Genomic DNA, 18,832 nt, shown 5'->3' with positions numbered 1-18,832 from the left:
CTGAGCCGGAAAGGGTGGGGCCGTGCCAGCTGCCAGTGGTCCTACCCGCTTTGATGTGGACCCAGCCCCTGCATCCCCCCAGCTGCCCAGGGCCTGAGAACCAAGCCTGGTCATTTTCCCCCGGCCCCACCCTGCCCACCCATCCGGCCCAGCATCGCCCACATCCAGCCCTCCTCCGGGTCTCCGTTTCCCGCTCTCCATCTCCATCACTTTCCCAGCCCTCTCTCCGCATCGCTGGTCCTGCCCACCCATCTCTGTGCCTCTCGTTTCCATAGTTCATTCACCCTTTCACTCTCCATCTTCCTTCCCCTGGCCCCCTGCCTGTGCTGCTTTCCCTGGGAATCAGCTGCCCACAGCCTTTGCCTAGTTTTCTGTTGGATTCTGTTGGATTCTTTGTCTGTCTTGCATTGGTTTCTGTTAGCTTCTTATATATCATGGGAATCGACGTTTATTAGATAGGTCACAAATATTTTCCACCATCATCTTTCTTTCCACTTTTTTACCGGGAGTTTCATCACACAGAAGCTTTGTGTTATTTAATTCAATGCTGTCCCAGCTGCTGATTTCCCCTTAATGGTTTCTGAATTTCACATCTTGCTCAGGAAGGGCTAGTCCATCCCAGAACAACAACAACAACAAAAAAAAATTTATATATATATATTCTCTTATCTTTTGTGTTTATTTTAGAAAGAGAAAGAAAATGGGAATGATGTCCTGTTCTCCTCCATTACAAGAGCAGGCAGATAAGACCTCTTTGACAAAGGATCCCATTGATCTTCACTCCTCCCCGTGGAACTGGATATCTCGTGCATTTGTCATGACTTCTACCTTTGCCTGTGTGTACACATACCAGGGGACAACATTCAGTGTCCCCTGTGTGCTTTCAAAAAAACATCAAATGACCATGTTTTTCTCCCTGCATCTTGTCCCACAACTTGCTTTTTTTCCCTTCATCTTTTGGAAACCCATTTCAGCTGGTAAATGTAGACGGAGTTCATTCATTTGCTGCCAAGAATCTCATAGCATGAATACACCCCATTCTATCTGGGCATCCCCCTAGTCATGATCATTTAGACTATTTGTCTTCTCTCTCCCTGTCTCTTTTTTTCTATTACAAAACTACGACAGACGTCCTTGCATGCACCCGTCACTTTGTCCATGAGGTGGAGTTTCTCTCTTCGGCATATACTTCGAAGTAGAAGGCAGGGCTCTGGGGTGTACACAGAATATTATAAAATCCTGCCACTTTGCTCTTCAAAGAGGCACTCCCAATTTACACTCCCACCAGCAGCTTTAATAACACTTGGTATTGTCAGCCTTTTTAATTGCTGCCAATCTGATGGGTGTGAAATGGCATCTCATTGTTGTTTTAATTTGCAGTGCCCTCGTTACTCTCGAAGCCAAGCATCATCTCTTCCTACATACATTGCCCTTTGGGGATCTTCCTCAGGAATTGCCTCTCACTATTCTTGCCTATTTTTTTACTGAGCTATTTGTCTTTTTCCTGTTGATTTTTATAGTTTGCTTTTAACTTTACTTTCATCTATCTGGGATTTATTTTGAAGTGTGGTTAGAAATACAGACCGTACTTTATCTTCCATCCAGATGGACACCCAGTTCTCCCAACACCATTTATTTGAGATGCAACTTTCATTCTCCCATGAAAAGGAGGACTCTGTTTCCTCGATCTCTTAGTTTATCCCTCTGCTGTTTCAGTTAGAATAGCCATGCTGTGATAACTAATGGGGCAAGGCCCCTTTCACTGTTATTTTCACAATGCTCTTGGCTGTTCCTGGGCATTTTCTCTGCCAAATTAACTTCAGAATCACATTGCCAAGGTCCACCAAAAACCCCATGGGACTCAGAACATGATTGCAGTGAATTTAGAGATGAATTGGGGGTGACCCGTCTGTTTCTCCCCCCGCCTCTGTTCATCTTCTCCCCCCAGCTCTCCTTTCCTTCCACACACCCAGAACGGTGCCCAGACTTGACATCATGGTCCTAGACTCACTGGTCAATCCCAGAAGCAGCCTCGTGGGCAGGACAAGACCCAGGGGGGTGCCCAGGAGTTTCTTCTGGTCCATTCCCCATTTTTGACTGTGGCCATCAGGCTCTACCTGATGCTCTATGTCTGGAGCTTAGCTGACCTGACCCTCCTCCTTGAAGTTGTCCCATGAAGCAAAGCTGGAACCCCCAAATCTACCAGTTCTCTCTGCCCTCACCTCCAACCTCCTCTCAAAAAGTGTAAATCTAACTCACCCTTCCCTTCTTCAGACTCTCTCCCAGGGTCCCAGAAAGAAGTTCAGGCCTCCCAACTTGGCAGTCAAGGCTCTCCATGACTTGGTCCCTGCCTTCCTCTCCAATCAAAGCACTCTCCTCCTTGATCTGTCAACACTCTACACCATTTATGCCTCCATAGGACTGCTCCCTCAGCCCGTGCCATCTTCGCCAAAAGGCCAAACCTGCCTGTCTTGCCTGCCCAGCTCAAGTGCCACCTCCTCCAGGAAGTCTTCCCTGACTACACAGATGTCAAAGACTGCTCTCTCCAGTGAGCACTTTCAGCACTTTGCATATCTTGAAAGTCTGAATGTGGGAGCTCCTGTCACATCTTCCCACCCCCAGCCTGTATGCCCCCACAGCCAGGGACTCCTCTTTTGTCCCCTAGGCTGGAAACTCCCTGAGGATAAGACCTGATTATCCCCCTTCTTCCTCTATCTCCATCTACAATAGCCATCATGTGATTGTCCTTCCTCTGTTTGAACACCCCTAGTGACAGGACACTCACTACCTATCAGAGCAACATATCTCCTCTTTGGAAGAAAGAACAGAAATAAAAATGTGTTGAACACCTTCCATGTATGTGCCAGGGTATGGACATCCACCAGTCCAGTTACTTCTCACAACAGCCCTTCAAGCTGAGAAGTGCTATCCCCCTATTAAAGTGAGGAAACTGAGGCTCAGAGAAGTAAAGCAAGTTTCTCCAGATCACAAAGCTGAATGGGCCACAGAACTGGGATCTTCAAACCCTGAACTGTGGGAGCCAAGTCAGAAACAACTTCCCTATGTTGAACTGATGTTTATTTCTGGAGGACTTTGATTCAGGGAGCCGGCTGGTCACTGGACAAAGAGCAAACTGTGTGAGGCCCAGAGAAAGGTTGCGATATATCTAGAGTCTCGCAGCAAGATGACAGCAGAGCCAAGACTAGAACCCAAGGTCCTGACTCCTTGGCCCGACTTGCTTCCCCCCGTTCCTCACATTCTCTGCAAATCAGAAGCAGCTCAGGGAGAGTTAAGATGTCCCACCAGGCTACGAGTCCTTCAGCTCAAGGCCAGCACAGGGAAAGCCCATCAGCAAGGCCAGTGTATCGAAGTACCCAAAGACCCCCTCATCCCACTCTACTTGAACCCAACAGGCTGGAACCCCAGTCTAGACTAGGACAGGTCAGTCAGACTAGCCACCCCCTGGAGGAACCAGGACACATGGACGGGATGCACAGGAATGGGAATGCTGGGTGGGAAGCCCGGGCAGGCCTCACCTGCTGGGGGATGAAGGAGCTGGAGAACGTGACCGCCGACCAGAAGAAAATCCCGCAGCTGAGGATCACTTTCCTGTTGAAGCGGTCACCTAGGTAGCCGAAGATGGGGGCGGCCACCATGAAGCTGCAGATGAAAACTGCATGGGAGAGGAGAGTTTCAGGGGTGGGGCAGGGGGTGGGAGGGTCCCACGGCAGAGCCCACCCGCTCAGATCACCCAGCAAGAGACCAAGTGCCTTTTGAGGAAGCAGCCCCCACCCAAGAGGGGCAGCCTCGGCCAGAGCCTGGGCCCAGGGGAGCCAGAACAGCCCCATTGGGTTAGGAGACCACATAATTGCATCCTCTTCAATGCCCAGCAGAAGGTGAGCCCTTCGGGTACTTGAAAAGGGCTAAGCTATCCACTCCAGTGTTCTTGGGCTTTCCTGGTGGCTCAGCTGGTAAAGAATCCGCCTGCAATGCAGGAGACCTAGGTTCAATCCTTGGAGAAAGGAATGGCTACCCACTCCAGTATTCTGGCCTGGAGAATTCCATGGACTGTATAGTCCATGGGGTTGCAGAGAGTCAGACACAACTGAGTGACTTTCACTTTTTAAAAGAGTAAAGATTTATTCATGGAACACATCCATGCACCCGGGTCTGTTCTAGGGGTTCACCACATCACATCTTGTGTGTCCTTCTGATCCTCACCCCATCTCACTTCTCTCTCTCACACACTCAGAGAGAAGTGACTTCCCCATAGCTCCAACGGCAGTAAATGTTCCAGTGGGAATTTGACCCCCTATCTGTCTGACTTGAGCCAGTCTTCCTTATTCTTTGCCACACTGCTCTCCTTATTATATTTGAAAAAGAGGTTCAGAGAGGAAAAGGAACCTGCCCAAGGCCACACAGCAAAAGAGGGCAGAACTGAACCTGGAAACCCAGGTCTTACACTGGCCTGATCACACAGCCACCCCTACTCCCAGTAAGCTACAGAGGCTTTCCTAACAATTAGGAACACTGTCATCTCTTTGTTCATTCATTCATTCAATAACTCGCTCATTCATCCATCCTTTCATCCATTCAACAAAGACAAAAATTCCTGGCCTCTTGAAGTTTCCATTCTAGTGAGAAACAGACAATAAAATTTTAAACATAGTATGTCAGGTGGTGACAAGTGCTAAGGAGGGGGAAAGGACAGAAAAAGGAGATAGGAAAAGCATGAAAGAGAAAGAATACAGGCATAAACATTTTAAATAGAAAGGTCAGAGAAGGTGACATTTCAACAAAGACCTGGAGGAGATGAGGAGATGAATCATGCAGATATTAGATTGAGAACAGTAAATGCAAAGGTCCTGGGGCAGAAGTGGGCTTAGCGTATTTGTGGAACGACAGAGAACCCAGAGTAGCTGACATAGAGGGACCTGGAGGAAAGGCCAGATGGGGTAGGGCCTTGTGGCCCACTGAGGTGACTGTGGCTTCTAGTGAGAGAGGAAGACACCAGAGGATGCTGAGCAGAGGCATGAGGTGACCTGGTTTTGTTCTTCCAGAACAAGAGAGCAGCAGAGTCTTAGAGGACCCCATGGGGATGGCTCTAGCAGGATGGGAGGGGCCTTGGGGGTCCCAGGTGGGATGAAGAGGCCAGCAAGGCAGGGTAAGCGTGAGGTCATGCGGAGAGGCAGCCCCCGATTCCTCCTCCTGGAAGGCGGACCCGCAGCTGACGGGCAGATGGCCAGACAAAGCCCGGGTAAGCAAACAGGGTGGCCTCTGACTGCTAAGTTGGATGTTCACAGGGGCTGGCTGGTCTCTCACAGGCCTGCACCCCTAGGAGAAGAGACAGAGGGAGGGAGAAAGGCAGGCTGGAGCAGTGTGACTGTGTGTATGTGTGTGAGGGTACTTTTTAATCCCAACTGGGTGATGGAGGCCTGCTGCAGAATCAGCACAGCAGAGAGGTGCAAGAATCTGGGCTCCAGACACACTGCCCAGGCTCAAATTCAGCTCTGTTCCTTGCCAGCGGGGTGACCTTGGGCAGGTCACAACCTCTCTGTTCCTCATTCCGTGGTATGCTGATAAATGTTTAGCAACTGTCTCTCCAAAAGTAGGGGAGGCGGGCCCTGATGTGTAGTGTTGCCAGTTTTCATGGTGCAAATACTCCCAATGTGGCCTGATTTCAAGCTCCCAACATGATGTCCCTAATCAGAATTGAGAAGAGATACACAGTATCTGTGTATCTGTATATGAGTCCAGATTCAACAGACATAAATAACCTAAAGAACATAGATAATAGATCCAAGGCAGTAAAATAATTAGGAAGTGATGAATCTTGAGTGTTTATTACCTTTGTTTTTAATATATTGTTTAATTGTAAGTTGATGTAATTTAGTTTTTAACAACGGTCTGTGCTTAACAACCAGCTCACACAATTCCTGAAAATTTAACAATCAACTCTCAGGAGTCTAAGCCACCTCCGGCGTGCCAACTTCCTCATCTGTGAAATGATAAAAATAGCAACTCCCGGCTTGCTCTGGGCACTACTGAGATAATGCTTGTAAAGTGCTTAATGCCACGCCCTGCCCAGAGTGGGTCAACCTTGGTCAACAATGGGCCCTTGTTTAGATCAGTCAAGGTAGAAATTATTTCCTTGTATCTAGAAAAAGAATTGTTCCTGCTGGGTCTGCCTCCCAGGATCTGCCTGAGATCAGAGCAGAATAGGGGTAGGAAAGAGACTGCAGTCTCCTGAGGACTCCACATGTTAGGGAAGAAGGAAGAATCATTCCCTCTATGCCTGTCTCTCTACAAGGTGGGGAGTGGGCAGAAAAAAAAATCAGAGTAGGAGTTGCCCACGCTGTCCGACCAAGGAGTAGACCTCATCTGCGGGTTGCCCAGCTTAAAGAGTTAAAATGCCAAGGGACCAGCAAGTAGGGCTAAATTCTTCCAAGACAGTGAAGGGAGGCTTCCTGGAGACAGTGATGCCAGAGTTAGGCATTGAAGGCTGCATAGGAGTTTACTCTGGTGATGATAACACTTAAAATCAAGAATACTAAAAGATCAGTTACAAATCATATGACTGTATAACGGTTAACGAGCCATAATGCTGATCATTAATAATAACTGCAGTTACCATTTATAGAGCATTTCTTCTAGGCAAGGCCCAGGGATGTACCCTGGACATAAGCACAAATCCTCTCAATCTGATTATATTACCTTCATCTTACAGAAGACACAATAGAGGCTTAAAGGAGTGATATCACACAGCTAGTGTGTGGCTGAACCAGAATTTATACTCCAACTTGCCTCCAAAGTCCTTGCTCTAAATCACACTACAGACTGCCAGGCCGAGAAGGCAGAAGATCCCAGCTGATGTTCCAAAGGTCAGAGAAAGTTCAGGGTATGTCGGGGACAGCAGGAAGATGCATGAGGCTGCAGGCTGGGAAGGTGATGGAGGGAGCAGCAGGGGATGGGGATGGGGAGGGGGACCAGGCCCTAACCCTTAAGACCGGGTTTGGTGGTTAGTGAGTGGGCAGTGGGAGATCCGCAGCACTAGACAAGCCCCCACCGGATGGGTGCAGAGGGATTGAAGGAGGTGGGTCAGTCCTCAGCCAGACATCCAGTCATCCTTGTCCAACCCTACCCTCGTGTCCACAGCGGAACCGGAAGGTAGCCCCTCTGGCACTTTCCCCACTGGTTTTGTGCATGCTCGTCTGGCTGGCCGGAGGCACCCAGGACTGCAGATGGACTCCTGTTGAAGCAGCCACACCCTTTCCCCACCCTCATCCTGCCAAAGGGCACCGAGTCCCAACCGGAGCTCTACCTTCCGTCCCATTTTACAGCTGGGGCCACTGGGAGGTGGAGGAAATTGCCCAAGATGACACAGCAACCCTCTTGACCTTGACCTCCCTTGTTCCTCAGGGCCTTCCCCGTGGGGACAGGGGAGTCCAAGGTCAGCAGGAAGACTCAATCCATCTTGACAGCCCTCCCCTTCTGCTCAGGGGAGACAAGAGAAAGGACCTCTCCTGGCCCTCAGGGATGTCACAGGCCAGCAGAGAAGCCTGAACACAACCAGGTAGGGACCAGAGGAAAACAAATACCCAGCAGAAGGAACAGCACAGGCAAAGGCGTGGACAGGTGACCCATGTCCCAGAAAAGGGCCAGAGCCTTCTCTGGCCAGCAGGAAGCTCTGATGAAAATAAAGACCAGCCCAGGCTAGAAGCTTCCTGGGCCCACCACCGCCAATCCCATAGTCTTTGTTTATTCGAGGAGAGCTTTCTGGGCAGAGTGGCTGCCCCACCCCTGGTCTCGGCAGGGATGGCTTTCCCAGCACGAGGACATCCTGTGGTCAGGGTGTGGGGAAGCCCTCCGTCAGCTCACATGTGCTGAGCCCACAGGTCCCGGACAATGGGACAATGGCAGGGAGCCAGGGCAGGGGGCAGGGACGGCGGTGTGGGAGGAGCCGGAGCCCCTGGCTCACCCGAAGAAGCTGGGTCTGAGCCTCGCTGCTTCCTCAGCAACATGGGCGATGCCCCCTTCTCACTTTTTCTTTAATTTTTTTGCCTCCCAGAACCTGCTTCCCAAATAGCACAGTGGTAAAGAATCCACCTGCCAATGTAGGAGACACAGGTTTGACCCCTGGATTGGGAAGATGCCCTGGAGGAGGAAAGGGCAACCCACTCCAGTATTCATGGCTGGAGAATCCCATGGACAGACAAGCCTGGCGGGCTACAGTCCACGGGGTCACAAAGAGTTGGACACAACTGAGCATGCACGCACGTGTGCTTGTGGGATCTAGGTCCCTGGGGACAGAACCTGCATCCTCTGCAGTGGAAGCACAGAGTTTTAACCACTGGACCACCAGGAAGTCCCACCTCCCCCTCGCAGGGCCAACAGGAAGTCATCAGGGCTTGAGAGCGTCCCTAAGGCGCCCTCTGCCTCTCACAGTGCTGGCTGAAAGCCTTCTCCCCGTGGGCCTGCTGAGGAGGCCAGCACCCACAGCTCAGAGCAACCCCCGCTGAGAGCTCTGAGCCCTGGCAGGCAGCCCCAGGAACCCCTCCACCACGAGCCCCCGCACCCCACCCCCTGGGGCTGCTGAGAAGGTAGCCCTGGAGCAGAAGTGGGTGAGGTCTGCACTGGGGGAGCCCTGGGCTCCCACACCGTGGCCTTGGAGCACGTGTCCAGCCCCACCTCAGCCCAGGCTGGACCAGGGTTATTTTTACAAAATCCGGGTCTGACCAACTTATTATTGGAAGGAGACTCGCCATCCTCCACATCCTGTGGGCAGGCAGGGAGCTCGGGCAGGCGTGGGGCGGTGGGGCTCTGGCTATGCCTGCCCATGGGATATGGAGGGTGGAGGCCCAGGCCGGCTAAGATGACCAGGAGGACCCAGATCAGCCCCCATCCCCGATCAGTGCCTGGACACCCACCACACTCAAGAGCTGGGCAGGAAGAAGGGGAACTACACCTCTTTCAGACTCTGCTCAGGATATAGACCCTAGGCTGGCCACTGAGGCCTCGGGAAGAGAGGTTCTCCAGCATCCCTTCAGAGAGGAGGGCCGTGGAGGGGACAGCCACGGGGGCTGCCCAACTTTGCCTGCAGAACCTGAGTCTTTGCCAAAGCTGGAGGATGTTGCCAGGTTGGCCGAAGTGGGGAGGGAGCAAAGTGGGGAGGGAGACTCAGTCCCAAAGCAAAGGCGCCGTCTGGTTTCAGTCTGAGCTGGCCCTTCCTCTGTCCCCGCGCCCCCGCCCCCGAATCCTAGCCCTTCCTCCTGATGCCACAAACCCCAGCCCTGAGTTGCCTCGCAGCTTCCCCCACCGTCCGCTCCCACACTCAGCCCCAGAGTGATCCTCCTGATGCACACACCTTCCAGGGACCAGCCCTGCTCTGCTATCTTCTCTGGTTCCCTGCTGCCTCCAGATAAAACCCAGATGCTCCTTCCCATCAGACCCCGCCTGCTGTCCCCAGCCTCTCCCCATGACAAAACTCACACCGGAGCCAGCAACACCACAGCCCTCACTCTCACGGCCCGCTCCCCTGAGCTGCATTTATGCCAGTGTCCTTAGATCCAGCTTCTCATTCACTTATTTTCTCTTCAACTGGGTCTAGTCTACTTGTTAACTCATCTAATTATATTTTAATACTAATATTTTTCACCCCAGAATTTCAAATTTAGGGCTTTTAAACATCTCCTTACATGTTTGTTTTTTTTTAATGTGCTATTCCAGTCCTATAAAGTCTACTCTTCCTTTAGAGCTTTGACTGTTAAACATACCTAATGTAAAGTCCTTTCAAATGAGTCTGTTCTCTCTAATTCTTTAGGAGTGGGTTTCCCCATTTTCGGAGCTGCTGGACTCTCTCCCACAAATGTGGGTTTCCCTGTATGCTCTGTTCATTTTGAATTTGGGTTTTTCTTCAGTGGGAATTGTCACCTGTGTTCTGTGCAGGTCCTGGGTCATGACAGCTTCCCTAAGGAACAGTTTGGAATTTGTTTCCACTGGAATTCCTGAAAACAGACGCCTGTCTGTGGAAGGGGGTGGGATTCCCAGGCCTGTACAAAGCATGAGCTAGACTCAGCTCCCTGCTAAAATGTTGGACCAAGGAAGCGATGTCTTTTCACGGATGGAAAAACTGTCCACCGGCCTGGGTATATAGCTTATAATCAGGGAGCTTGCCCTGGGCAGAAACTGAATCACCCATTTATTGGTGATCAACTAAAAACACGGGGACCCAAATCTGCTCTGCACAATCTTCAAAGTAAAGCATCCCCCCAAGTCTGGAAACTGGGCCAGACTAGTCATACTTTGATGAATCTGGGTGATAGCTCTATGGAAACCTGTTGCATTATTCTATGTTTTGTGTATATTTGAAAGTCTTTGTGATAATAATGTATACATTAAAAATACTGTAACAAGCTTCTAAGACATATGCTGGCCCCCTCCTGGCTTTAGGACCAGCTCCCACTCCTGTTTTTGAGTTCAACTCTTTGTTGCTATCACCTGGAAATGTCCCTGCTAACTTTAGCTTTCAAACTCAGCTGTCATCTAAATATGTTTTCTTGACATATTTTATCCAGCTGGGAAGGGGGAAACTCTGACAAATCAACAAGCTAACTGAAGTCCTCGCCCCTGTGAGTGTGTGTGTGTGTGCGCTCAGTCACGTCCTATTCTTTAAAGACCCCATGGACTATAACCCACCAGGCTCCTCTGCCCATGGAATTCTCCAGGCAAGAATACTGGAGTGGGTTGCCATCCCTCCTCCAGGGGATCTTCCTGACCCAGGGGTCGAACCCAAGTCTCCTATGTCTCCTGCATTGGCAGGCAGATTCTTTACCACTGCACCAGCTGGGAAGTCCTGCTTTCCCCTGAGCAAACTCTAATTCATCCTTCAAAGCCCCACTCAAATGTCCCCGCCTCAGGGAAGTCTTGACCTGCCACCAGACACAGCTAGGTCCACGCTCTCTGCTACAACCACCACCACCCCAGGCTCCCACAGTCTCCGCTGGGTGGGAACTAAATATGTCTTCTGCTCCCATCAATACAAGGAATCTTCCTGCATGCAAGGACTGAGTCCGAGGCAGAGCCTAGCTCAGGGTCTGCTGAGCAGTAGGTTTGGCAACAGCTGCCCCTTTAGGTGTAGGCTATGGGGACTCTTGACTTTCCAAGACAGCAAGACCCAAGAGCTGCACTTCTGCCGTGGGCTTTCCCAGAGGCTGAGCTATGGCTGCTGCAGCCGAGGGGCTGGCTCAGAGCTGGCAGCAATATGCGAGGGGGCTGCCAAAAGTAGGCTCTTCCCAAACCAGCCTTCATGCTCTGGTCCCCAGGGGAAACAGCACGGGCAGGCCCAGGCCGAACTCTCTGCCCCTGCCCCACAACCCTGTCTCCTGGCCCAGCAGCCCCTGGTGCCCACAAATAAGCAGGCAACCCAGCCCTCAACCCTGGCCCTTTGATCTGGGCAAGCACCAACACCTGGCTGGCGCCCTCCACCTGGCTCCGACCTTATCAGTGCTTGGAGAAGAGACAGGTGCCTGGGGCCCAGGCCAATTAGATGACTTGCCTGGTAGCCCACTGAGTCACGTCCTGGTCCAGCCCACCTGGCTTCTTGACTCAGTTGGCCAGAAGGGCAAGGACACTCTGGGGAGCCCTCCCAGCTGGTGCCCAGGGTGGGTGGTAGGATGAGGACCACAGGGCAAAGACTAGAGGGTCTTGGAGAGTGCTCGAAATGCTCACCATGGCCCAGAGGCACTCACCCCAAGAATGTTGAAATGCCAGACACTCAGATGCCTGGGACAAGCCTCACCAATCCAGTGAGTGTCTGTGTCCCCTCCCAAGCCAAGAGGACCCCATACACAGAAGTCCCAATGACAGGCCTTCTACTCTCTCACCACGAGACCTTAAGCAAGTTGCTTTCCCTCTCTTGACCTCTATGCTTCCATCCTGAAAGTGAAGCCGACCAAAGGGAGCTTGGAGGAGGACAAACCAAAGAAGATGATGCTGTGGATGGTCTTTCCACCTCCAACCAGGTGGCCAGGGATAAGTAGGGGCTGCCATGACTTCTTACCCATGAAAGGCACGGCCCAGGATATAACCATGGCAGAGCCCTGACCCTTGCAGCCCTCCCACCCTGTCCCTGCGTGGATGCACTGGCCCTGACCTCCATCAGTGGGGGCTGAAAGGAGGAGACGGGAAGAGGGGAAGATCAGTCAGCAACCTGGAAGGGGATGAGCTTGGGCTGGGTCCCCAGTGACTCAGGGGTTATGGAAGGAGGAGGATGGGTGACAAGGCTCCCTCCTGCCCTTCCCTCACCAGCTTGGCAGCCTGCTCCCTCCCACACTTCCACTGGGCTTGATCTCGGTCTCCCCTGTCTCCCAGGCTGTAAGCACTGGTCAGTGCATTGCCCGGAGCCCAGGAGGCTGGAGGAACCTGTCCCAGGCCCCAGGGCTGGATGACTTGCTCTGACCCAGCCAAAGGAGGCCAAGCAAGGGCAGGGAGGGGGCAAGGAGCCCACAGAGGGGCTTGGGAGGTGATGTCTGCCGCGGGGGGTGGTTACCTGGACACCCTTAGGAGAAGCTGGGCCCCACAGCCTTGCTCCAGTCCCAGCTCCATCCATTCTCACCTATTAGGGCTGAACCCTGGAGCTATTCATCTGCCTTCTCTCTAAGCCCAGAAGATCCCACCTGGGAAGTGAGAAACGGAGCCTGGTTGAGTGGCTGTGGCTCAAGGAGGCCTGGCACCGGCCATGCTGGAATGCCACCTAGACAGGTCAGGCAGGTTCCTGGACAGAGCCAGCTCGCTCCGCCCTTGCCTCCCTGGAGAGCCCGGGAGGGGACGGGGTTCCCAGACTGGAATGCAGACCACAGACCTTCTCCCCCACATCTAACTGGGCCTCACAGCCAGAGGAAACCAGGGCCAAGGGAACCGGCCACACAGCAAGGCCAGGGCCAGGTCAGGACCAGCCCTAGGATGTAACACTGCTCCGAGTCTGCCCCAGCCTGGGGGTCCTGCTGAAGGCACAGCCAGCAGGGCCACAGCCCGTGGGAGGGCGAGGAGCTCAGGTCCAACGGGGCCGCTTAGCAGGCTGGGCAGGCACAAGGTTGACATGGACCCTGGAGGGAGGGGCAGAGAGGCTGGAATAACTGCATAATCACCTGCCGGGCTGTCCTGGCCCAGGGGGCTTGGGTCCTGCCTCCCCATCAGTCCCGAGGCCAGGATCCCAGGGGAGAGGGGCCAAGAACTTCAGACCCAGGTCTAGTCTGGGACCCAGGTTTCTCAGGTTCCTGCCCTGGGTCTGAGAACGGCTCTGAGGCTGACCAGCTAGAATTTCCTGCTTTGGCATCTGAGAGGTGATTCCCAGGTGCCTGTGTTCTTGTGTATTACCCACAGCCCCGAGGGCAGGTGCTATTTGTTTTACAAGAATAGAAGCAGAGACTGGGAGAACTGGTGCCTTATGTGAGTGACAAGGTGGGATGTTGGGCACGAAGCTCACGTTCTTTTCAGCAAGTCAGGGCCACGGAAGAGATGGGCAGGAAATCCCCACTGGGTAGAAATCCGGGTGGGGGGACCAGGATGAGAGATGGGCCTCACCTGACTGCAGCAAGCCGGCGCCGCGGTCCTTGACCCCAAAGTGTTGCTGAATATCCAGAAGAACGCCTGGAAAGAGAAGACAGAGGTGATTATTGGAGACGTCTGACCCCTGGGCACCCACATCCCTCTCCCCCACCCAGGTGACCCTCAGCTTCCGCCCAGCCCTCTTTCCACCCCTCAGGGCCCAGCCTGGCCCCATATAGAAAACTCCACCCTGCCCAGTTTAGCCAGGCCACCAGGGACCATGGAGACCAAGCATCCATCCTGCGGTGTTTAACCCCACACTCAGCCAGTGTGGGGTCCAAGCAGCAGAGAAGCGAGGCTCCTCCATGATCACTCAGCCCACCTAGGGCAGCCAAGCCTCCTACTGCCAGCCTGGGTCTCTTGCCCACCTGCAGCCCAGCCCCAGACTAGGTTCTGGAACCCCAGAGGTGGACCCTGCCCTCAGGGGAGAGTGGATGGGCAGCCTCTGAAAGCTGCAGGGAAATCCCTCTGGCCAAGGAGAGGATGGTGAGGGCACGCAGGCAATGCTTATACCTGCTCACCTGTACATGTGCACAAACATGTCCCCCCAGCTGTCCTCAGGAGTATAACAGGACCCCCAATTTTCCAATGAGGAGCCAAGATGCAGAGGGAAGCAGGTAGGGCTCCAGGCCTGCTTCCTTGGGGAGAATGGGAGTCCTTGAGGCCACGTCTGCCCTTCTCCCAACTTCCAGCCACCTCTGCACTCCCATTAGGGAGCATCAACAGGGGTGGTAACTAGGACAATTAGAAACGATCGGCAGCTGTGGATAGACAGGGCCTTGGATGTATGGAGGCCAGCATCATCCTGGCCCCCTCTGACCTCACATAGCCCTCCACCAGGGCTCCCGGGTAAGCACAACCCTCTGCCCCCACAGGCTCCAGGGCCTCTGCCTCAGCTTATCTCAGGACAACAGGAGGCCAGACCACAGGCCAGAGCCCGCCTGACCGCTGCACGCCTGCACTGAGAAGAAAGAGGGGAGAAAGGAGACAGGGCCTCTCTCTGGAGCTCCCCACGCAGGGGACAGAGGAAGGGACCAGACCCGGCCTTCCGGAAACTCCCAGAACAATTCAACACGATGATGCTGATGCCAGCATCTAAAATGATGGTGGTTCATATTGTTGTTTTGCTGTTGTTTAGTCTCTCAGTTGTGTCCGACACTTTGCGACCCCATAGACTGTAGCCCACCTACAGGCTCCTCTGTCCGTGGGATTCTCCAGGCAAGAATACTGGAGTGGGTTTCCATTTCCTTCTCCAGTGTTTCATATCACTGAACATTAAGTGCTTTATCAGTTTAGCTCTCACACAACCCTGGGTGGCTGGTGCTATCATCCTACCGGATAGATAAGGAAACAGAGGCACAGAAGATTAAGCCACAAGTTCAAAGTCACAGGGAAGTGGTTGAAAGTGGAATCGCCAAACACAGTACAAAGGTCCTGTCCGATGACCGGCACTGCAGAAGATCGCCACTGTCCCCCAACCTGAGACCCAGGGCTGGGATGCCCAGGGATTTCCTGTCCTAGCAGCCTGACAGTCAAGAGCAGCTGGTCTCCTCCCTGTTAATACCCAGAGTGGATTCACCATAATTACCTATAATGAAGAGGCTGCGTGAGACCCAGCTAACGACTTAATAACCGGGGCGGGCTGCGACTTTACCTCGAAGGCGGAAACCAGGGGCCAATCCTGGGTCTGTGGGTGGCACAGCCATCAGGTGGGACCTCCGAGGTGCCCCCAACTCGGACTCAGAGCCCTCAAGTTCCATCAGGGGCTCTGGGTGGCGTGGCTGACTTTGGGGTGCCACCCACACTCACCTCCCACCTCACAGCCCATTCCCAGTCCTGAGCCAGGGCCTGTAGCTTTTTTATCTGATCACAGCCCTCTCTCACATAATCGCCATCACTGGTGCCTCCCCTGGCTTCATCAGGCCATGGGGCTATAGCTTCAGCCCTGCCAACATCACCCTCCAGCCTCACTTCTCAGGGCATCAACCCCTACCTCCATGCTCTAGCCACCCCAATTTACCTATGGCCCCTTTAACTATACCTGCTGCCTCTTCTTACCCTGGTGCAATTTTGTTGACTGAATTACTTCTTGCCATTCCTTCAAAACTAGTTCAGATGCCTCCTCTTCTGGGAAGTCTTCCTTGATTTCTCCCCCTCCCACAAGAGGGGCTCGTTGCCCCCACTCTCCCCCGTCCATCCTTGTTTTAGCGCTTGTCACACTAGGATCAATTTGTTCTACAGAGAAGACACGGGGACAAGGATATGAGCTCCTTGGACCCCCTGTGGCCAGGAGCAAAAAGCCGCTAGTTGCTGGTTCCTGCTGAGTTCCAGGTACTGTGTACGACTCTATAAGGGGTATTTCTAGCCCTCCTACCCATGCTGATCTAGGGTTATCATCCCCATTTTACATATGAGGAAACTGAGGCTCCAGGAAATTACATAGCTTGTCAGACAGCACACAAGATGTCAGGGGCAAGATCTGAAACCAGGTCTATTACCAAAAACCCAAGCTCATTCTTTTGTCCCATAGCTTCTGCATGGTTCGCTTTTGCCCACCCCCCCCCCCTCCCCAGCCCAGGGCCAGGCACACAGCCAACCCCCAGGGACTGTTTGTGAGGGGGAAGCTCAGACAGATGGACAGGTGCCTGCCTCCTCGAGCTACCCCACCCCCCCAAAACTGGACCATGAGCCCCTTGAGAGCTGGGACTGTAGCAAGTCATCTCTAGAACCCAGGACAGAGACTGTCACAATTTAGGCACTGGGCAAACAGAAGGATGGGTAGAGTCAAGAGACAGTAGGAGAAGAGGAAGGGGATATATATGACTGACGTACAGCAGAAACCAACACAACAGTGAAAAGCAATTTTCTTCCAATTAAAAAATTTTTTAAAAAGAGATGGTAGGAGGGTACCACTCCCTCAGGATCCTGTACTGGGTCCCCACCCACAGCCCAGAGGAGGATGTGGTTCTGCAGTAACCCCAGGCCCACTTTCTGGGAGGGAGGCCATATCAAACTGGTCACAATGAAGGTGGCATGTGTCCATAGCAAATCTAAACACTCCTGGACTTCCCTGCTGGTCCAGTGGTTAGGAGTCTGCCTGCCAAGGCAGGGGACATGGGTTCAATCCCTGGTCTGGGAAAAGTCCACATGCCTCAGGGCAACTAAGCCTGTGCACCACATCTATTGAGCCCATATGCCACAAGTACTGAAGTCCTTGTACCTGAGAGCCCATTCTCTGCAGCAAGAGAAGCCACTGCGATGAGAAGTCGGTGCCCTACAACTAGAGAGCAGGCCCCACTCATGGCAACTAGAGAAAGCCCTCACGCAACAATAAAGACCTAGCACAGCCCTAAATAAATAACATTATTTTAAGAAACAAAACACTCTTGCTTCCTCCCCAAGGCACATCCCAGCCATCTGACTGGATGCACCCCCCGACCCATGACTTTAAGGTCCAGCATTTTTGCCTCCACTTCCAGGAAGACTTCCTTGACTTCCTCCACGGCACAGAGTGCTTCACTAAGGGGGAGGAATATGTCACCACATCCAGATGGGCACCCAGGGCCCCCGGGAATTCCTGAGCAGTCTAGACCCCAAGGCACAGGAAGCTTTGAATGCCCCTGTCCCAGCAGCCCCCTGCAATCTAGTCTTGGGTCCAAGGCCTGACTTCCAGGCAGAAAGTCAGAGAAACCCTGCCAGGGAACAGGGCCTTGGGTGGGCTTTAAGACTCTAGGTCAGGCCCTGCCCAAGTCTTTCTGGGTTGTTTTCCCTCTTCCAGGCCTGCAAAGGGCCACTGCCACAGGCGGGTGAGATCCCACTGGCCGCTGGCACAGGAAGCGTGTGTCACAGCAGCCCGGACGGTCGTCTCAGATTTTCCTCTGGTCTCCAGGCTGGCTTGGACCCACACAACCCCCCTCTCTTCTTCACCACAGCCTTATTTTTAGCCTCTTTCCTGGAGGCTGAGGTTTAGTGGGTCACAGGACGGGCCTCACGCCCAGGAGCAGCCTCCTACAGCTCAGACCCAGCCCATTCCACCAGCCCAGGGTGAGCAAGGTGGGGCTTCCACCCCACACGCAGCTGCCCCCACCCATGGCCACAGCTCCCAATCCGGGCTTCTCCAGGCAGTCACCCCAAATCCACAGCCATGATCGTCCTCTGTCCACAGGGTCCTCGTCCCTGAGCCAAGAAAAAACATTCTGGAAAATCAGGAGCACCTGAATTTTCTTACCCATTGACCCTAATTACAGCCCTCTCAAGCCTCCGAGGGGCTCGCCTCTTGTCAAAGGCCAACTGCACCTCCTGCCTCCCGGGGAGCTGGCCCTGGGTTAGCCGCTGGCTTGCCTTTTTCTGTCAGCACCTCCCTCGCTCCTGCCTCCTGCACAGAGTCCACAAACGCTCTCACCCCTCGCTGATCCTGGTGGTAAAAGCAGTCCTGCCTCATCCCCTCTACCAGCCAATCTTTTCCTCTCCCCACTTCCCAGGGTGCCTCAGATGGTAAACAATCTATCTGCCTGCAATGCAGAAGACCCAGGTTCGATCCCTGGGTGGGGAAGACCCCCTGAAGAAAGGAACGGCTATCCACTCCAGTATTCTTGCCTGCAGAATTCTATGGACAGAGGTGTCTGGTGGGCTACAGTCCATGGGGTCGCAAAAAGTTGGACACAACAGAGCGACTAACACTTCACAGATGAAGTTCTTTTTTCTTTTTTTTAGTTCCCCAACCAGGGGTTGAACACAGGCCACATCAGTGAAAGCGCTAAGTCCTAACCTCTAGACTGCCAGGGAATTTCCATAGCTAAAGTTCTTAAAAGAATTTTCGTCCCTCCCAACTCAATGTCCTCATCTCCATCCTCCGTTGAAGCCAACCGCCTCCTGGAGGTTCAGTCCCACAGGCTTTCTCATCCCTCAGCATCACAGTCATCTGGACCCTGATTCCATGACTCCACCACCTGCTCCACTCCCCAGGCCAGACACCTGGGAGTCGGCCATGACACCCCCCTCACCTCCCATGAATGGGTCCCAAGGATTCTCTCTCTTCTTCTCCAACCAGTCTCCTCCCTGGACTCCCTGCCTCCAGCCCTCCCATCCACCCAGCACCCCTCAGGCAGCCTGATCACACAAGCGCTTATCAGCTTCCTATTAAGTCTTGGGCTGGGGCTTCAGAGATCACAGTCTCTGGACTCAAGGAGCTAAGGCTGTGGCCCAGTGGTTGTCAGCTCTGGCCAGG

The 18,832-nt window shown here is 53.3% G+C and overlaps 1 protein-coding gene across 4 annotated transcripts in view; it reads right to left on the bottom strand.

The window, feature by feature from the left end:
* The window catches only part of SPNS2 (SPNS lysolipid transporter 2, sphingosine-1-phosphate), a 37,315-nt gene that overhangs the window by 8,480 nt on the left and 10,003 nt on the right, over window positions 1-18,832 (bottom strand). For 2 of the 4 annotated variants that reach the window (XM_061143168.1, XM_061143167.1), the window contains exons 2-3: window positions 13,582-13,647; window positions 3,537-3,673 (exon numbers count right to left, since the gene is read on the bottom strand). In XM_061143168.1, the coding sequence (XP_060999151.1) occupies window positions 3,537-3,673; window positions 13,582-13,647 (203 nt within the window). Of the gene's footprint in view, window positions 1-3,536; window positions 3,674-13,581; window positions 13,648-17,833; window positions 17,976-18,832 lie in introns of those variants that run through there. The other 2 variants (XM_061143166.1, XM_061143169.1) reach the window with 2 other exon arrangements.

The sequence above is a fragment of the Dama dama genome, chromosome 5 (genome assembly GCF_033118175.1).
Source record: "Dama dama isolate Ldn47 chromosome 5, ASM3311817v1, whole genome shotgun sequence".
Taxonomy (NCBI): domain Eukaryota; kingdom Metazoa; phylum Chordata; class Mammalia; order Artiodactyla; family Cervidae; genus Dama; species Dama dama.
This window is presented reverse-complemented; position numbering and strand designations above follow the sequence as displayed.